Below are 19,007 nucleotides of genomic sequence, written 5' to 3'. Positions count from 1 at the left end.
TTCATGAAATCCACTTCCCGAACTTGTCTATTGACATCTACTGCAATATAGTAGCAAACTTCCTCCCGTGTACTGTTGCCTGCTGTACAGAATGGAGGTCACAAGCTTTAGGCCTCTTTCACACTGGCGTGTGCGCCCTGTTGCTGTATTGCGGACTGCATTTGCGGATCCGCAATACACGGGTGCCATTCCGTGGGCATTCGGCATCACGGATGTGGACCCATTCACTTGAATGGGTCCGCAAATCCGGAGGTGCGGAACGGAACCCTACGGAAGCACTACGGAGTGCTTCCGTGGGGTTTCGTCCCGTGCTTCCATTCCGCAAAAAGATAGAACATGTCTTATCTTTTTGCGGAACGCCCGGATCGCGGACCCATTTAAGTGAAAGAGGCCTTAAAGGGTCCGGACACAATGGATTCCAGTAGAATCAGCTCATGGTCACTGTTATTTCAACAAACTTTACATAAATGAATAGTACAAGTGAAGGCAACACCCCCACCCCTCAAAAATGATCATTTACCTTCATTTTACTGCTAAAATCTGTCTTAGAGAGGGGAGGGACTATCAACACTCTGATGGACCAGGTTATAGCCTGCTAATAGACATCTATGAAGGGAAATGGAGGAAGACTGAGCTGCTGGAGGTAGAATAGGGAACAGACACATAGAGATGCTGCTGCTGGCTCTAGTAAGTTGTCTATCTACCCCAGTGCTGGATTCACAGCTACACTGCTCACTACTGCTGTATAATGTCTGCAATGCTGCTGCCTAGGAGAGTGCGATACAGAGAGATAGGGGAGCAGAATCTCCTCTTCTCCATGCACAGTGTATGGAAGACATTATAGCAGTTATGGTGCATTTACACCAACAGATTATCTGACCAATTTCTGTCCAATCAGACCAATAGTTGGTGTGTATAACAAAAGATCTGTGTGTGTAAAAAGGCCATTTGACCAATGATTGGTCAGAAAATCTGTCAGATACTCTGTTGGTGTAAATGCACCTTTAATCTCCAAGCACTACCTCAGTGAACACTGGTATTAGAAAGAGAGCCTACAAAGGGGAAACTGGTACGACAGGTATGTTTTAATGTACATAATATGGCCAAATGTGTGTTGACACCCCTCCTAATTATTGTGTTCAGGTGTTTCAGACGGACCCACTGGTGCATAAAATCAAGCACCCAGCCTTGCAATCTCCATAGACAAACTGCGGTAGTAGATTATACGGTCATGGGTGCCCCCTTCCCAACACGTTTGACCTGCTAGATCTTTCCTTAATAACTGTAGGGTATTAGTGTGAGGTTGAAGCATCAAGGGCTAATTAAAGCTCAGCTATGAGGCTTCAGGCCACACAAACTCACGGAGCGTGGCCACCAAGAACGGAAGTGTAAAGATCACCTTTCCTCTTGTATATCCATCACTACAGAGTTGTAAACTGACAACAGCACAAGAACTGTGCATCAGGAGCGTCGTGAGAATAGTATGGGGCTATTTATTAGGGTTTGGGTCAGACCCCTTATTATCACTCCAGTGGAGGGTTTTCCAAGATTTTAATACTGATGACCTGTTCTCTGTGACACCCCCACACGGAGGCCTATGTAACAGTGCATCCTCCCAGCGCGCTGCCGATTTTGTGGTCAGGTGGCTGAAAGGGAATCTCATCAATATGGTAGCCAGGTCTTCAGAGGAGTAACCTTCCTCTGTGCCTGGACCCTGTGTATTTGTATTCCTTCTTCAGTGCACAGGAGGAGTTTAAAGGGAATCTGTCACCGTGATCGTGGACTATTACCTGCAGTAATACATGTGTAGTACTGCAGATATAGAGCCCAGTTCATTATTTTTTATTTTCCTACTGCCCCCATCACCCGCAAACAGCAACCATAGCTGTGTTTAAATACATTGTCAGGACTGCTGCGTATGTGCACAGGAGTCCTCTCCATTATGATTGCTCAGCAGTTTGGGCCAGGGGCATATCAAGGAGGGGGGTGGGGCAAGCAGTGCATGTTCCCCGGGCACAGACGCACAGAGGGTTGAGGGGGCACCCATGCAGTTGGTTTAGCTGGTGAAGCAGGGCGCTGTCCACTCATCTCTGCTGCTCCCCAGAAGGCCACACGTTGCAATGCTGGTCTGCTTGGGAGGATCATGCAGGCCCAGCCGGGAGTCAGACTGTGCGATCCGTCTACACAGCCCAGCAGCGCAGTATATGACCGCATCGTACTGCTGCTGGGGAACGCTGGATGTGCCTGATCATTGGGAAATTGTGAGGTGTGTTTTTTTTCTTCACTACTACTACTTAAAGGGCCAAAATGTGGGCTTAATTACTGTGAGACGGCACAATGTAGATTTAACTGCTATGTCAGGGCACAATGTGGCCATTACAACTGAGGGGGCACAGTGTGGATATTACTACTCTGCCAGGGCACAATGTGGACATAACTACTGTGAGGGGGCACAACGTGGACGTTACTACTATGAGGGACACAATGTGGACGTAACAAATGTGAGGGGGCACAATGTGGACGTTACTACTGTGAAGGGGCACAATGTGGATAAAACTACTGTGAGGGGGCACCATGTGGATATAACTACTGTGAGGGGGCACAATGTGGACGTTACTACTGTGAAGGGGCACAATGTGGATAAAACTAATGTGAGGGGTCACAATGTCGACGTTACTCCTGTGAAGGGGCACAATGTGGATAAATCTGAGGGGGCAACATGTGGATATAACTACTGTGAGGGGGCACAATGTGGATATAACTACTGTGAGGGGGCACAATGTGGATATAACTACTGTGAGGGGGCACAATGTGGATATAACTACTGTGAGGGGGCACAATGTGGATACAACTACTGTGAGGGGGCACAATGTGGCTATAAATAATGTAAGGGGGAACCATGTAGATATAACTATTGTGAGAGGAACAATGTGGATATAAACTACTGTGAGGGGCCACAATGTCAGCATTAGCGCTGTGATGGGGGCACAATGTGGGTATTAGTACTGTGAGGGGCACAATGTGGGCAATTTCCAGAAGATTATACTGTTATACCATCGAAGTAGCTAGGTCTTACAGGGCAGCACAGCGCCCCCTGCTGAGGATTTACAAGGTATTGTTACCAGCCAGTTTAGGCTGCTTTCACACTAGCGTTTCTATTTCCCGGTATTGAGATCTGTCATAAGGTGTCAATACCGAAGAAAAACGCTTCCGTTTTGTCACAATTTATTGTCAATAGGGACAAACCGTAACTGAACAGAACGGAATGCTCCAAAATGCATTACATTCTGTTTTGTTGCGTTCTCATACCGGAGAGCAAACCACATCATGCTGCGTTTTTTCCGTCATGGAATGCGGAGCAAGACGGATCTGTCATGACCCACAATGCAAGTCAATGGGGACGTATCCGTTTTAATTTGACACAATAGAAAACGGATCCGTCCACCACTGACTTTCAATGGAGTTCATGACTGATCCGTCTTGGCTATGTTACAGATAATACAACCGTATCCGTTCATAACGGACGCAGATGGTTGTATTATCAGTAACGGAAGCGTTTTTGCTGAAACCTGCCGGATCCAGAAAAAACGCTAGTGTGAAAGTAGCCTTATGTGGCTCCTTGAGCTCTATCACCACAGCCGTACTGAATCTAGGAAAGCCCAGCTACACCTCTGGTCTGGACTGTGCTTTTCAGGGCAGCTTTGATTGCTGACAGCAGGGGAACAGGGGCAGTAGGAAAATAAAAAACTGCGATCTGAACTCCATAGTGTTGCCGTTCCGTTTGGTTTACGTTTTTGATCAGTTTTTTGCGGATCGCAAACAGAAACATACAATAATGTTTAAACAGAAAGTACATAAAAAAATCGGGCTGGGCATAAAATTTTCAATAGATGGTTCCGCAAAAGCGGAATGGATACAGAATACATACGGATGCATTCCACTTTTTTTTGTGGAACCATTGACTTGAATGGCGCCAGCGAACGTGATTTGCCGGAAATAATAGGGCATGTTCTATCTTTGAACGGAAACGGAGCACATTCCGTTGTTTTTGCAGACCCATTGAAGTGAATGGTTCCACATACAGACCGCAAACGGAATCCGCAAAAAACATAACGGAAAAAATAAATGCTTATGTGCAAGAGGCCTTAGGTTCATCTTAGGCCTTATGCACACGAACATATTTTCTTTCCGGGTCTGTTCTTTTTGTGGACCGTATGCGGAACCATTCACTTCAACGCATCCGCAAAAAAAACGGAAGTTAGTGCATGTGCATTCCGTTTCCGTATGTCCGTTGCGCAAAATAATAAAACATGTCCTATTATTGTCTGCATTATAGACAAGGATAGTACTGCAAAATACGGAATGCATATGGATGTCATCCGCATTTTTTGCGGATCCGTTTTTTGCAGGCCTCAAAATACATAAGTTTGTATGTATGAGGCCTTAAACTCATGGCTACTGTAATTTCTAGAGGGCAGGAGTTCTGTCTTTCCACCTGCTACGACCACAAGCAGCCAGATATCAGCACATCTAGGTCTGAGTGGTGGTCCTGGGGTGACATGTGGGGTCCATTTCTTATCCATACAAGATCTTGTAGGTAAGTGCATAGCCCTGGGCTGGGTTCTTCCTACAATAGGGTGCATTTACCTGTGGATTCACAATATAGTAGAAGTCCCGAAAATCATATCTATGAAGGGTCCAGAACAGAGAGGAATCGAATAAGACCATTCCCCCTTTTTACCTGTGGACGGTAGTTTCTGTTGTACGACGTGACACCCTTGAAATTTAGGAACATTGCATAGTGATATAAAACTGGTACTGAGACCACCTGGGTAGTGATTAACCCCTTTGGGACATCCGCCATACATGATGGCTCACCTGAGGTGGCTTTAGGGAGAGCCTTTCTTTCCCTATGGCAGCCTCAGTCCCTCTGAATGATCAGGGGCCGCTCCAGCTATATTACAATGAAGACCCTGCCATGGCGGTGCTCCATAGGAACAGCTAAAAAAAGCTTTAAAAATATATAAAAATTCAAATCACCCCCCTTTCTCTTTAATAAAAGTAAAAAAAATAAACCTCATAGGCATCACCAGGTCCCAAAATACCTGTACTAGTAAAATAGAAAAATATTTGTCTCATATTGCGAACATTGTAGCAGGAAAAAAATATCTAAATGGCAAATTTGAAATTTTTTCGTCGCTTCACCCCCATACACACCCCAAAATGTTATCAATGAAAACTACAAATCGCCCCACAAAAAAAAATGAGCCCTGGATGTAAATCTAAAAAAGTTATAGGGTCAGAAAATGAAGATGAAAAGAAAAAAAAGTTAGAAAGCTTTTATTTCTTTTTAAGTATTAAAACAGAAGAAAAACTATATGTATGGTATGGCTGCAAAGAAAGAAGGGAACGGGTGAGTTTTACCACATAGCAGTGGCGTAGGGATCGCCATAGCAACCATAGCAGTGGCTATGGGGCCCTACGTCACTGGGGGCCCGTCCGGACCGCATCATTTTTTTTTTATTAATACACTGAGTCTGACACAGGCAGCCAGGCCCGACCGCCCGCCCAGTGTAGTGGGCGGGGCGCGGGTGGTCCGCGGCTCGGGCCTGGCTGGGGGGAAGGCGGAAGCTAAGGAAGGAGGAGACAGGAGAGGACAGTGAGTGGACTGTAGCACACTAGCACTGCCGGAACATGAGGTAGGCGGACGCGGTGGGGGGGGCCGGAATGGGGGCGTAGCGGAGGCGGAGCCAGGCTGGCACCAGCGCCGCAGACCGCACTGCACTTGCCTCTGTGGAAATTGAAGAGAAGCGCCGTTATCTCGCACAGGCGCACTGGCAGAGGCATCAAAGTGCGCATGCACCGTCTTCCTGGCCTCTGCCAGTGCGCCTGTGCGAGATTACGGCGCTTCTCTTCAATTTCCACAGAGGCAAGTAAGTGCAGTTAATAAATTAGGTAGGAAGCGGCTCTTGGTGGGGGGGGGGGGGGATCTGTGGAGGACACTGAAGGGGGGGATCTGTGGAGGACACTGAAGGGGGGGATCTGTGGAGGACACTGAAGGGGGGGATCTGTGGAGGACACTGAAGGGGGGATCTGTGGAGGACACTGAAGGGGGGATCTGTGGACGACACTGAAGGGGGGGGGATCTAGTGGACGACACTGAAGGGGGGGATCTAGTGGACGACACTTAGGGGGGGGATCTGTGGACGATACTTAGGGGGATGTTCGGGTGGGAGGTCCTGGAGGGGTGTTTGCAGGGGTGTATCTATCACAAGGCAAACAAGGCATTTGCCTAGGGCGGCACTTGCCAATGGGGCGGCAAAATGCCTTGTTTGCTTAGTGATAGTTACACAATATGCTAAATATTTTTTTTGCCCCTTGTCCGATCCGATCCTTCACTATGCGAGCGGCATCGCCGGCACCGCATAGTGAAGGAGTTGAAAGACTTACTTCCTCCGTCTCCTGACTTCCTCCCGACCTCCCCTGCCTTTTACGTCCGCACATTGCCGTTGTGACGTCACACAGAGGTGGAGTCACGGACCGGCAACGCTAGGGTGAGCCTTATCTCCTCCAAGTGCAGAACGGATCCTGCACATGGTCACCGTGAAAACTGAGGCCAGGCCCCGGCCACCAATGCACTTATCCCTGAGCCTGCTGTCTTCAAAAACTGTAAGTACTTAAATTACAGTAATTCACAAAACATTAATTACTTAGTTGTTTTATGGGGTAAGAGGGTTGGGACCCGTTGGGTGGTTAGAGGGGGGAGAATTAGGGAGGGGTTAATACTGTACTATCGCTAGCTCTAACAGGAAAGGGTGGAGCCTAAAGAGAAAGGGATGGGGTTTACAGAGGAAGGGGTTTGGCCTTGACAGGAAGGGGTGGGTCAAATTTATATTAGGGGGGTGCCCGAGTTTAGTCTCGCCTAGGGCAGCACAAAACCAAGATACACCACTGGGTGTTTGGGTGGGAGCTCTGGAAGGGGTGGGAGGTCCGATAGGTATGTGGGGGTGGGAGATCCGGGAGGGGGGGCCCATAGTTTTTTTTGCTATGGGGCCCAGTTATTTCTAGCTACGCCCCTGCCACATAGTAAACCCCGTAAAAATAAAACCTATAAAACTTTGGCAGTATTGCATTTTTTTTCCCAATTCCACCACATTTAGAATTTTGTTCCAGCTTCCCGCGACATTGTATGCAACAATAAGTGGTGTCATTAGAAAATACAACTTGTCCTGCGAAAAACAAACTATGTGAAAGGACAAAATAAAAGAAAAAAAGTTATAGCTCCGGGAAGGCAAGAAAAAAAAAACTAGAAGTGCAGAAAAGGAAAAAACCACTATGTCCCCAAAGGGTTCAGAGTGTTACAAGAAAACTACCATCTTGTGGCATGATATTTCATCAGGGTCCTGACAATGTGATAAGGTTGGCTGTCATAATTATTATTGATGGTGAGAGGGCAACTCCCTGGAGCCCCATTCACACGCTGCGGTTAGACTAGCCGGTACTACATGTACACTGAGGACATATCTGACCGGGAAGCTCCGAGTCTCAAGGTGAGGGACAGAGCCGGGCTCAGGGGCGTGGTGACCGGTGGGTGTGTCGCGTACCGTCCTATAAGAGGCGAAGGCGCCGGACAGGAGGGTGTGGCTAAGGGTGGGCGCGGCCCTGGCCGTCCTATGAAGGCGGCCGCCGGGGATCTCGGGATCCTTCCTCACTGGACTATGTTCTGGCGGATTACCACATGTGTGCGGGCAGTGGATCGTGTGGACGGGGCTCTAGGGTCAGGATGCTGCTAGGATAATGGCGAGAGACTGCACGGAGAGCCGCTTCAGGGAGGTGCTGGAGGGCTTCGGGGGTCCTCAGCAAGTCCTGCTGGTCGGGGAGCTGTGGGAGCGGGCGGAGAGCCGGGCTCTGCTGGAGAACTTTCTGCGGGAGCTCTTCCCGGCCGAGCTAGGGAACGGAGGAGATATATTTACACAGGGGGCCTCACAGCATGGAGCCCCGAAGCCTGACAACCACTGCAAGGGGGAGAAACCGGCACCAGACCGGCCGCAGCCTCCCCGCAACCGGACTGTTCACTTCGGGCTGGTATTCTTCCTGTGCCGCCCGGAATCGCTGGTACTCCCGGCATCTCAGCGGCAGCTGCGGGAAATACTGAGGGATATCCGTAAGCGCCTGCCTGCAGGGGGCGCTGTGGTCGGGGTGGTGATGCTGCCCGGCAGTAAGTTGAATGGCCCGGTGTGTGCCGGGTCTGCGGTGTCCGCTCTGCTCTCCCTGCTCCGCGACGTCTTCCCGCTGACGGCTGAAGTCCGGGCCGCGGCGCTCACACCGGGACACGAGGAGAGCCGGCGACAGCTCCAGATGGCGGCGTGCGAGGCGCTCACTGCGGCAGGTAGGAAAGGACGGGGCGCAGTTGCCCATAGCAACCAGTCCGGCCCGTTTATCTGGGCTGCAGGCTGACTGGTTGCTATGGGCAACTGCCGCACAGAGGATATGATGCCCCAATGTTCTTGTCTGGTGGAATAATTGGGGGTAACCGTTTAGGCTGGAATCGCCCCTGCAGGTTCTTGGCGCACCTCAGCGTGATGTGTGCACTGCCGCATAATACACTGAAAACTGCACACAGCCTAAGGGCTTGTTCACACCACCGTTGCGGATCCATTCACCTTGAATAGGTTCGCAAATCTGGAGGAACGGAACCCTACGGAGTGGATGGCGGTTAAGCGAATGGGGTCGCGATCTGCATGCAGCAGCCCCACGGCCGGTGCCCGTGCATTTTGGTCCAGGGGAACAAGCCCTTAGGCTACATGCACACGAACATTGTGTCCGTTTGTGTTTTTTTTTTTTTTGCGGATAGGATGCGGACCCATTTACTGTCCGCATCAGTATGTCCGTTCTGTAGCCCCGGCAAAAATAAAATAAAAAATAGAACATTTCTTATTGTCCGTTTTGCGGACAAGAATAGGCATTGTTACAATGGATCCGCAAAAAAGGATGGTATCCGTGCCATGTCAACCAATCACATTTCACCTTTTATTTTCCAAAGGAGCTGAGAAAAATGAAAGGTGGAATCTGATTGGTTGCCAGTTCTACTTTACACCAGTTTGATAAAGGACCCACTAGTTCTTAGTAAATCCTTTACAGTAATTCTGGTGTCTGAGGGTGTGTTCACACATTGCAGGTTTATTGGAGACAATGCACCTGCTGCAGGAACAACCCCATTCAGACAAATGCAAGTGCGTTTTGGTCACAGACATTTCTACAACAAATCTGCTGCATGTGAATACGCCCTTACAGGTTATACTGAAGCGCATGCTCTGTGATGTACAAGCTTTCTAAGCATCCGATCAGTCGAGCTTTGGGAAAGGTTCCTGATCCTGATCCCACCGCTGCCTGTAACTATATCCCTCATGCTTGTTGCTGTTCACATTAGGGTAGAGCCAAACAGTGTGGCCGGGGGCAGATTATGTTGTGTGGATGGCCGTGCCAGTCAGCATTACCTGTAAAGCGGTGCCCAGGCCTGCCATCTGTGGTCAGCTGCTCCGTCCTAATGTGAGCCAGCTTCATGTACATGTATAAAATTCCGAAAAGAGAAAAAATACAGATGGCATGTCCACATGCTCTGCATCCGTCTTTTGCTACTCAGCATAATTACTAGAATACAGCGCCATAGTCCACCTAATGGACACAAGGCATTGGCATACATTTTGATGACCGTGCAATAAGCCCACCCGCCACGTCAAGTTGCCTCTTTCGAGTGGGACTGACTCTAATTTGGCAACCACTACCGCCAAAATACAGCAACCACAGGTGACCCCGGCTGTCGGACTGAGCCCCACCAACCCACAAGCACAGCATCAACCACACAGTACTGCACCATGTGAACAGTGGTCTCAGAACTTAAAGGGAACCTGTCATCGGGATTTTGTGTATAGAGCTGAGGACATGGGCTGCTAGATGGCCGCTAGCACATCCACAATACCCAGTCCCTATAGCTCTGTGTTTTTATTGTGTGTAAAACCTGATTTGATACATATGCAAATTACCCTGAGATGAGTCCTGTATGTGAGATGAGTCAGGGACAGGAATCCTCTCAGGTTAATTTGAATATGTATCAAATAGTTTTTTTATACACAATAAAAGCACACAGAGCTATGGGGACTGGGTATTGCAGATGTGCTAGCGGCCATCTATCAGCCCATGCCCTCAGCTCTATACACAAAATCCCGATGACAGGTTTCCTTTAAGTAGCCTTCAACCTATATGTAGTCTCCTGCAACCTTGACGTGGTGAGTGGGCTTATGCACTTTGATAAAAATGTATACAAATGTCCTCGGGTCCATTAGGTGGACTATGGCGCTGTTTACTAGTAATTATGCTGAGAAGCAACAGATCAATGCAGAGCTCGTGTACGTGCGATGCATGGTTTTTTCTTTTTGGAATTTTATTGATGTACACATGACTGCTCCACTATAATTTGAGGCAGGGGTGGGATCAGGACAGCCTAATTGATCACATCCTCTCCTTGGCTTGTGCACACCGCCATGTACCATGCATTATTATGATGTTTGGCAGAGGAAATGGCGCGTGGGCAGACAGAACCCTCCTGTCACCGCTCCTGTTTTAGTAACTACTTGTGCATTCCCCCTGTAATAACAATTCTGGAATATCTGTTCTTATGTCTCTGTTGGGCTGTTCCTTTATTATTCCTGCTAGAAGTTACGAAGGAATTACTAGCAGTCTGCAATGAAGGCTCAGATGGGTTGACGTTTCCATTCCTCCCCCCAGATGAACTAAGGAGAAAGAAGCCAAACGTGAAGTCCAGATGCTTCTCATGGAGGAGGTGGAGGCAGGAGGACGCTGCCCAGAAAGGTAACATGGCAGACAGTGACCCATGGCTTTAAAGGGGCATATGTTCTTGGTGTCCAGTAGCATTCATTTAGAACCTGTCTTTTTGGGGATCCTAAAGTAACCATGTGCTGTAAGTGCCAGTCGGGATGAGTCATTATTGGGGTTGGATAACTCTTTTAACTGTCATATAAGACAGCCAGAGAGGGCTGTGTCTTCCAGGTAAGTGGTTTAGAAAAAGTCGTCACCTCTGAACTGGCCACCACGAAGGCCTTCTGCAAATTCCTTTTAAGTTCCCAACTTTTAGGATCTGTCTAGGTGACAAGTATACAGTAAATGGGGTTTGCCGCAGATCTCACTCTCAGCACGGCAAAGTGTAAAATCCGCATTGAAAACCCCAAAAATACGTTGACATGCTAAGGATTTAAACTCTGCACCGCAGATGAAGTTTTGTTCGGTGTCGGTACTTCCCGCAGCATGTGGATGAGTGGTGTTTTTCCACCTCATCCACCATGACGGCCACAATGAGATTGACCCTTGACCTCTGTAGGGGGCAGGAACACAGAGTTTAAATTCCCCCCACCCCCTCAGTGTTTTCCTGCCCCCACGGGGTTAACACATGGAGAGAGCCCTCCTGATGGAGGGAAGAAGAAAGGAAAATAAATTCCACTCCTTTACAGGATCTCCGGCTGTCCTCTCGCAGCAGGGGCTTAGGCTGGGCAGCTGGAGCATCGAGGACCCTCGTTCCGGCTTATGCTGGGGCCTGCGGTCCTTCCTTTTCAACTGACCTTCCTCTGGTGGAAGTGGTCAGCTGCGCGAGAGGCACGCGCGTGAGTGCGGTGTCCTCTTGTTACAACAAGTGACCAGTGGGGGGAGCAGGTGTGGCGCATGAAGCGCTGAGGCTGAAGGCGATGCGGCGCATGAACGAGGTGCAGTCTGATGTAAGACGCCAAAATTTGAAAAGATTGCGGGCTCCTCTCAGCACTTGCCTGCAGATTACCCACTGTGTCGGAGACACCTACTCCCTGTCAGGAGGTCCCGGACCCCTCTGCAAGCGCCTGTACTGTGAGTCCCCTGCGTGAGGTGTGTTTTTTTTTTTTTTTTTTTTTTTTTTTTTTAATGCTAGACAGGCGTTCTAGCTGTATTAATTGGTGTATGCTTGGTTGTTCCTTGTTTCCAGGGCACAAAGGAACCTAGATCAAAGTCTAGAATACTAAAAAGTAATGCCTGCTCTAAAAAGCTTCCTGAGAATTACAAGAAAAAACTTTGCAAGTCGTGTCTTTCTGAGTTATCCCTGTTATAGACCATCTCAGAATAGTGAAGGAAACCCTGAGATCTTTTAGGGTGGTTTATCACCCTAGAAAAGTAAAGTCTGTTTTCCAATCAACAGAAAATATTTTTTGGGGTACTTTTGGACACTCTCAAACTATCCTCCTTTCTACCCTAAGAAAAGCAGGAGAACCTAGTAGCCTTAGTAAAAATGTTCTGTTCCAAGAGGACAGCATCAATAAGGGAGATCATGTGCCTATTGGGACTTTTAATGTCAACAATAACCTCAGTGAATTGGGCTCAAGCACTCACCAGAACAGTTTTACAGTCCTTCTTTCATCTTGGGACAAGAAGCAGAGTTCCTTAGAAAAGAAAAATCACACATCAGGTAAAAAGGTCTTTAAGCTGGTGGACAGTGAAGATACGTCTGCAAACAGGGGTACAGTGGCGACCAAAAGACCAAATTACGGTTACTACCGAGTTAAGGGTTGGGGAGGCCATGCTTTGCACGAGATGGTTCAGGGAACATGGAGTCCCTAGATGGCTTTATAGTCTTCAAATCTGAGGAAGTTGACAGCAGTTTATTCGGGCCTTCCTGATCCTGAAACCAATTATCCAATATCGCCATGTCAAAGTGCTTTCCAACAACGTGAAAGTGGCTTATTTAAATCGCCAAGGGGGGACAAAAAGCAAGTCCTTGGCTGCTGTCTCAAGTAGGGTTGTTGCGGGTATCGAAATTTCGATACCCAATCAATACTTTTGTCCCGGTATCGATACGATACCGGGATTTCCATTTTTTCGATACTGGGCTGCGCTTCTGCGCAGCCTAGTATCTCTGAACATGAGCGCGCTGCTATCGGCGCGCTCATGTTCTCTCAGCAGCACGGGGAGAAGGAAGCTGTCCTCCCTCCCCCTGTGCTGCTGCCGCTGCCACCAATGAGAAGAGAGGGGGGAGGAGGGGCGGGCGCACTGCGCCACCAATGAGGATAGAGGGGCGGAGGAGGGGCGGGCGCTCTGCGCTACCAAATAGGACTATTCCTATTTCCCACAGAGCGGCACCCAGCGATGCCCCAGCACTCACCATTAGTCCTGGGTGCCGCTCCGTTCGCCCGCAGTGCCCCATTACTGTCTCCTCTCCTGCTCCACATGCTGCTCATTACTATCGGAGCGATGGGAGGAGACATCAGCTTCACTAGTGGGCGTTCCTTCTCCCTGCGCTGCGATTGGACAGCGCTACAGCCAGGAAGAAGGAACGCCCACTAGTGAAGCTGATGTCTCCTCCCATCGCTCCGATAGTAATCAGAAGCATGTGGAGCAGGAGAGGAGACAGTAATGGGGCACTGCGGGCGAACGGAGCGGCGCCCAGGACTAATGGTGAGTGCTGGGACATCGCTGGGCGCCGCTCTGTATGGCCTGATAATGAAAGTCAGTCTAACACAATACAGGAGGCGGGTGCCGGCAGCAGAATCGCATTGCCGGCACCCTGCCCCTGACAGGGAGCTGCGATCAGAGGCAGTTAACCCCTCAGGTGCGGCACCTAAGGGGTTAACTGCTGATCTGCCAGTACCCGCCTCCTGTATAAAGGGGTAATTTATCATTGGTGGTTCAGTGTGCCCCTCAACCCCCCATCCCATTAAAATCATTGGTGGCACAGTGCGCCGGCCCCTCTCAACCCCCCAGTATTAAAATCATTGGTGGCAGTGGCCACAGGGACCTCTCCCCTCCCCCTCATTGGTGGTGCAGTGGCAGCTTCTGATCGGAGCCCCAGCTGTGTAAGCCTGGGGCTCCGATCAGTTACCATGGCAGCCAGGACTCTACAGAAGCCCTGGTTGCCATGGTAACATCCCTGATGCTGTGTGCACAAGGCACAGAGCAGCAGGGACAGTGTGAAGTCCTATTCACCCTGATAGAGCTGACTAGGACAAGGGATGAAAGATCCCAGGTTCTAGCCCTTAAGGCTACTTTCACACTTGCGTTCAGAACGGATCCGTCTGAGACGGATCCGCTCATATAATGCAGACGGTGGATCCGTTCAGAACGGATCCGTCTGCATTATATTGTAAAAAAAATTCTAACTGTGAAAGTAGCCTGAACGGATCCGTCCAGACTTTTACATTGAAAGTCAATGGGGGACGGATCCGTTTGAAGATTGAGCCATATTGTGTCATCTTCAAACGGATCCGTCCCCATTGACTTCCATTGTAAACATTGTAAGTCTGGACGGATCCGCTTGCCTCCGCACGGCCAGGCGGACACCCGAACGCTGCAAGGAGCGTTCAGGTGTCCGCCTGCTGAGCGGAGGCTGAACGCTGCCAGACTGATGCATTCTGAGCGTATCCGCATCGACTCAGAATGCATTAGGGCTGGACGGATGCGTTCGGGGCCGCTTGTGAGCCCCTTCAAACGGAGCTCACAAGCGGACACCCGAACGCTAGTGTGAAAGTAGCCTAAGGGGGGAAATAGTTATTAAATAAAAAGTAAAAAAAAAAAACACCAAAATATGAAGTATAAATGACCCCCTTTTCCCAATTTCACATATATAAAATATATAAATAATAAACATATTACATATCGCCACGTCAGAAAAGTCCAAACTATTAAAATATAAAAAAAAATCTAGGTGGTGAACGTCGGAACAGAAAAAAATTAATAAAAACTGCGCGATTCGCCATTTTTAAACATGCGGAATGCACGTGGCTTTTTTGGTTTATTTTTTTTCGCGTGGTATCGAATGGTATCGAGTATCGCAATACTTTTTCATGGTATCGAAACCGAATCAAAAATTTGGTATCGCAACAACTCTAGTCTCAAGAATGATATTCAAATGGAGAGAGGAAAATCTAAAGTCGATTTTAGTCTGCTAATTTGAAAGGAGAAGGGAACATATTAGCAGACTCTCAGGGAAAGAAAATCGTCCTTGAAGCAAGAGATCTTCAATCAGATCTCGGAGAGGTGGGGTCTTCCAGTTCTGTATCTTTTTGCCTCAGAACAGGAAGGTGAAGAATTTTTATTCCATCTGCCCGCAGGAGGGACACTCTCTCGTTGACATGGCCCAGGGGCCTTCTTTACGCATTTCCACCAGTCTCCCTGAGCCCGAAAACTCTGAAGATAAGAGAATTGGCACAGGTCATAATGATTGCTCCTTATTGGCCAAAAAGATGGTTCCCCCCCCGCTTCAGAATCTTTTGGCAGGGGAACATTGTATTCTACCTCAAACTCCGAACCTCCTCCATCGGGGTCCTGCCATCCATCCCAACATTCAGCAACTACACCTAGCTGCTTGGAGATTCACTGGGGCTTATTCAAAAAAGAGGGGGTTTTATGAGGCCATCATATCTACCTTGCTACATAGCGGGAAGCAGATCAAAAATCTATGTTTGTACCTGGAATACCTTTTTGTCATTTGCAGGTAGTCGCTGGGATCCTCAAGGTAGTTTTGGATGTGGGCCTTATTTTAGAAGTCTTGCAAGCAGGATTTGATAAGGGTCTTAGAACCAGTACACTAAAAGTTCAGGTATCCGCCCTTGGTGCCTTTCTAGACATTAAACTAGCGGAAATTCCCTTGATTAATAGATTCCTTAAAGGGGTTGTCTAGGTTCAGAGCTGAACCGGACATATCCGCATTTTCACCCAAGCAGCCTCTCTGACTTGAGAATCGCTTAGATGCTCTCCTTTGCCCTGCACTAAATTGCACTGATGGGTGAGGTTTAGCACTGCCTTAGCCTGTAAAATGGCTAGGGCAGTGCTAAAGCCTGCCCATCAGAGCCGGTGATGTCGCTGAACACACTGCTGGGTCAAAACCTCCGCTTGGCAGCCCTATGGCGAGCCCGATTAGTCACCGGAACTCCAGAAAATGCCTTTGCCCTGCGCGATTTAGTGCAGGGCAAAGGAGAGCATCTAAGCATGAACTGCTCCGATGCTTAAGTGAGAGGGGCTGCTTGGGTGAAAATGCGGATATGTCCGGGTTCAGCTCTGAACCTGGACAACCCTTTTAAGGAATCTATTAATCAAGGGAATTTCCGCTAGTTTAATGTCTAGAAAGGCACTGAGGGCGGATACCTGAACTTTTATTGTACTGGTTAAGACCCTTATCAAATCCTGCTTGATGAAGTGCTCCAATGCTAACATCAGGGGGGCTGCTTGGGTAAAATTATGGGTATGTCCCGGTTCAGCTCTGAACCCAGACAACCCCTTCTTCTTTCTTTTTTTTTTTTTTTTTTTTTTTTTTCTTCTCTCCATGAATTTCCTCCCTTGTGGTCTAAACATTGTTCACACTGCCCTCACATCTGAACCTTTTTGAGCTGCTTTCCGATTCATCCCTGAGATTGTTGACTCTAAAAATCGCCTTTCTTATCGCTATTACCACGGCCAGGAGGGTGGGAGAAATCCAGGCCTTTTCCTGTGAACAAACATACCTTTCAGTACTAGATGACAGAGTGATTCTTTGGCATTCCCCAGCGTTCCTTCCTAAGGGTTTTCTCCAAGTTTCACTGCCAACAAGAATTGGTGTTACCATCCTTTTTTGTGTCCCCAACCTTGGAGCAGGAGAAAATTTTCCATCATCTATATGTTAGATGTCTTCTAGTGTTCCTTAAAGCTACGGAATCCTTTAGAAAATCTGACCGCCTCCTAATCCTGTTTCAGGATAAAACAAGGGTCTGGGAGCCTCTAAAGCTTCAATAGCCAGTTGGATAAAACTGTCATCCTTTGTTATAAAGAAATTAAGGTTGCACCAGGTTAAAAGCTCATTCCACAAGAGCGTTGTCCACTTCCTGGGCTGAAAGAGGCGTTGCTTCAGTGGATCAGATATGTCGGGCAGCCACATGGTCCAACCCCATGTACAAAAAGTTCTACTCTGAAAGGCCTCTTGTCAGTGCCAGTGTGGAGGCATTAGGGAAGGAGGACAATTTACTCTTACCAGTAATTTGATTTCCTGTAGCCTCCACAACGGCACTGGGGTCCCCCCCCTATAAAATAAAAAGTGTTCTATGTTGTAAATTGTAATTTAATGTGAAAATATTATGTTTTTGGGGAATATCTCAGGAACAGAGAGCTCAGACATTTATGAAAATCTTCCTGGACACCTGGTACGTATATGCCAAATTTAGTGCAAATCGGTCCAGTCGTTTAGCCGTGTATAAAGAACATACATTCATTTTCATATATTAGGTGGTAGGATTTCCCTCTGCCATGCTTTGAAGCCAGGAAATAAGGACATTTCTTGGTGATTTTTGTGACCTTTCTATTATATGTATATCATAACTGTGATATGTGTGCACGCGTGCAGCCTCTAAAGCATGTCCCAAGTGTGAGTTTCTAAGTGGTGCAGATCATAAAAACAAGGCCAAAGCCTCTGGTCCGCTGGCTGAGGAAACAGAATGTAAACAGATGAGCTATAACATTTAGGTTTTATGATGCGTTTTTGGAAGCCAAAACCAGGACTGGGGAGAGTATCTATCCCTTAATGCTTTCCTTCTATCATCCAAAAACTGCACAAAACCACGGACATCTTGTAAAAATGGCACCTGACATGAGATGGAATACGTTAGGCGGCAAGTGACTGGTCATTTCTTGACATGTCTGCAGCAGGACTCATGAGGATCTGGGTGAAATTGTGATGGTGAGACACTGGTTCAGAGCACCTTGTGGGGCGTTCCTAATATGTTAGTACCTACCAAACATGATCCAAGGTAGGATAACCAGTAACTGACAGGGTCATGGGTGCTAGAGATGTATGATGGGAGCTTGTCGGGTCCGATCCCACAGAAGAGCTGCTGTAGCACAAATTGCTGACTACGTGAATCCTGGCTATGATACATTGATGTTGTCGCATGATACACAATATTTGGTTTTAATGTTATGGCTGATCAGTTTCTTAGCCACAATTGTGTTTTTCTGTATTATGGTAGAGAAGTGTAGTTGACTTAGCATAGTTTTTGGTTTGTTTTGTTGCAGAGCACCTGGAGGAAGGAACAGCCTTGACTGTCTTGAGCCATCCCAATGGAGATTGTGCAGAGTCTACGGCTGACCCCTGAGATCTCTGCCGGGAATAACCAGGAACTTTGAATGAAGAACTGTCCCCTTTCAGGAATCTACGTTCCTAGCTTGTCTTGATGGCCCATAGGGCATGGACTATGACAATACTGCAGTAATAGACACTGAATTGTATGTGGACAATGACCCCTATTTTCCGTTACAGACCACCAACTGCAATTTTTGTATAAATATATAATAAATTAAGAAAGCAATGCATATGAAACCCCTGCTTCATGTCCAGCAGAAAAGGCTCATGTATTGGAAGTGTGTGTGTGTGTGTGGTTTTTCCACAGAAATGCAGCCAAATAGCTAGTACAATGATAAATAAGCAGCTAATAGTAAGCATGTGTTCAACAAGTTGTCATCAGGCCTCAAAGCAAAACTCAGCAGGGCGTCCATCTCCATCATGGTCACCTTCAGTGGTGCGATCAGGACATGAAAAAGCTTAGGCTTGTCTTGAGCTAGATCCTGCTTTGTGCACAGTAAAGATATATAAATACCAAAACTGGTGCAAAGGAAAACTGGCTTAGTTGGCCATGGCAACCAATCAGATTGAGCTTCTCATTTTCCTTGGAAAAAGAAAGGTGGGATCTAATTGGTTACTATGGGCAACTGAGACAGTTTTCCTTTGCACCAGTTTTGTATAAATTTCTTCCCTGGACCATTACCACACTTCTACTGTGGCACAAGAAGTTTCTTGGGGTCTTCCCCTCTTTGACAAAAGACTGGAGGTATGCTACTCCTCTATCAACTCTGCCTTACAACCTGGAGAATAAATACGCAGCACAGGAGATAATAATTATATCCAATCTGGGGGGGAAAAAAGGGGGTTAGTTAGCACATCCCAATGTGCAGGT

General features: G+C 47.8%; 1 protein-coding gene across 2 annotated transcripts; it reads left to right on the top strand.

The window, feature by feature from the left end:
• Positions 1-7,685: 7,685 nt before the first annotated feature.
• On the top strand, positions 7,686-18,384 carry C4H2orf72 (chromosome 4 C2orf72 homolog). 2 transcript variants are annotated; one of them, XM_044290786.1, is made up of 3 exons: positions 7,686-8,389; positions 10,714-10,869; positions 18,070-18,384. In XM_044290786.1, exons 1-3 carry the CDS (start codon positions 7,798-7,800, stop codon positions 18,147-18,149), a joined length of 828 nt encoding a protein of 275 aa, XP_044146721.1. In that variant the 5' UTR covers positions 7,686-7,797; the 3' UTR covers positions 18,150-18,384. The 2 variants fall into 2 exon arrangements, with proteins under 2 accessions (XP_044146721.1, XP_044146723.1); XM_044290788.1 differs by having other exon boundaries at positions 7,687-8,389; positions 10,786-10,869; positions 18,070-18,382.
• Positions 18,385-19,007: the final 623 nt, after the last annotated feature.

This window comes from Bufo gargarizans, chromosome 4, assembly GCF_014858855.1.
Source record: "Bufo gargarizans isolate SCDJY-AF-19 chromosome 4, ASM1485885v1, whole genome shotgun sequence".
In the NCBI taxonomy this organism is placed as follows: Eukaryota; Metazoa; Chordata; class Amphibia; order Anura; family Bufonidae; genus Bufo; species Bufo gargarizans.
This window is presented reverse-complemented; position numbering and strand designations above follow the sequence as displayed.

What these genes read in the sequence shown, in the direction of transcription:
- C4H2orf72 (XM_044290786.1), top strand. Translation starts at nt 7,798, where the DNA reads ATGGCGAGAGACTGCACGGAGAGCCGCTTCAGGGAGGTGCTGGAGGGC. An exon ending in CGAGGCGCTCACTGCGGCAG is followed by an intron (nt 8,390 to 10,713) that starts GTAGGAAAGGAC and finishes TATTCCTGCTAG; the next exon opens with AAGTTACGAAGGAATTACTA. An exon ending in GGAGGACGCTGCCCAGAAAG is followed by an intron (nt 10,870 to 18,069) that starts GTAACATGGCAG and finishes GTTTTGTTGCAG; the next exon opens with AGCACCTGGAGGAAGGAACA.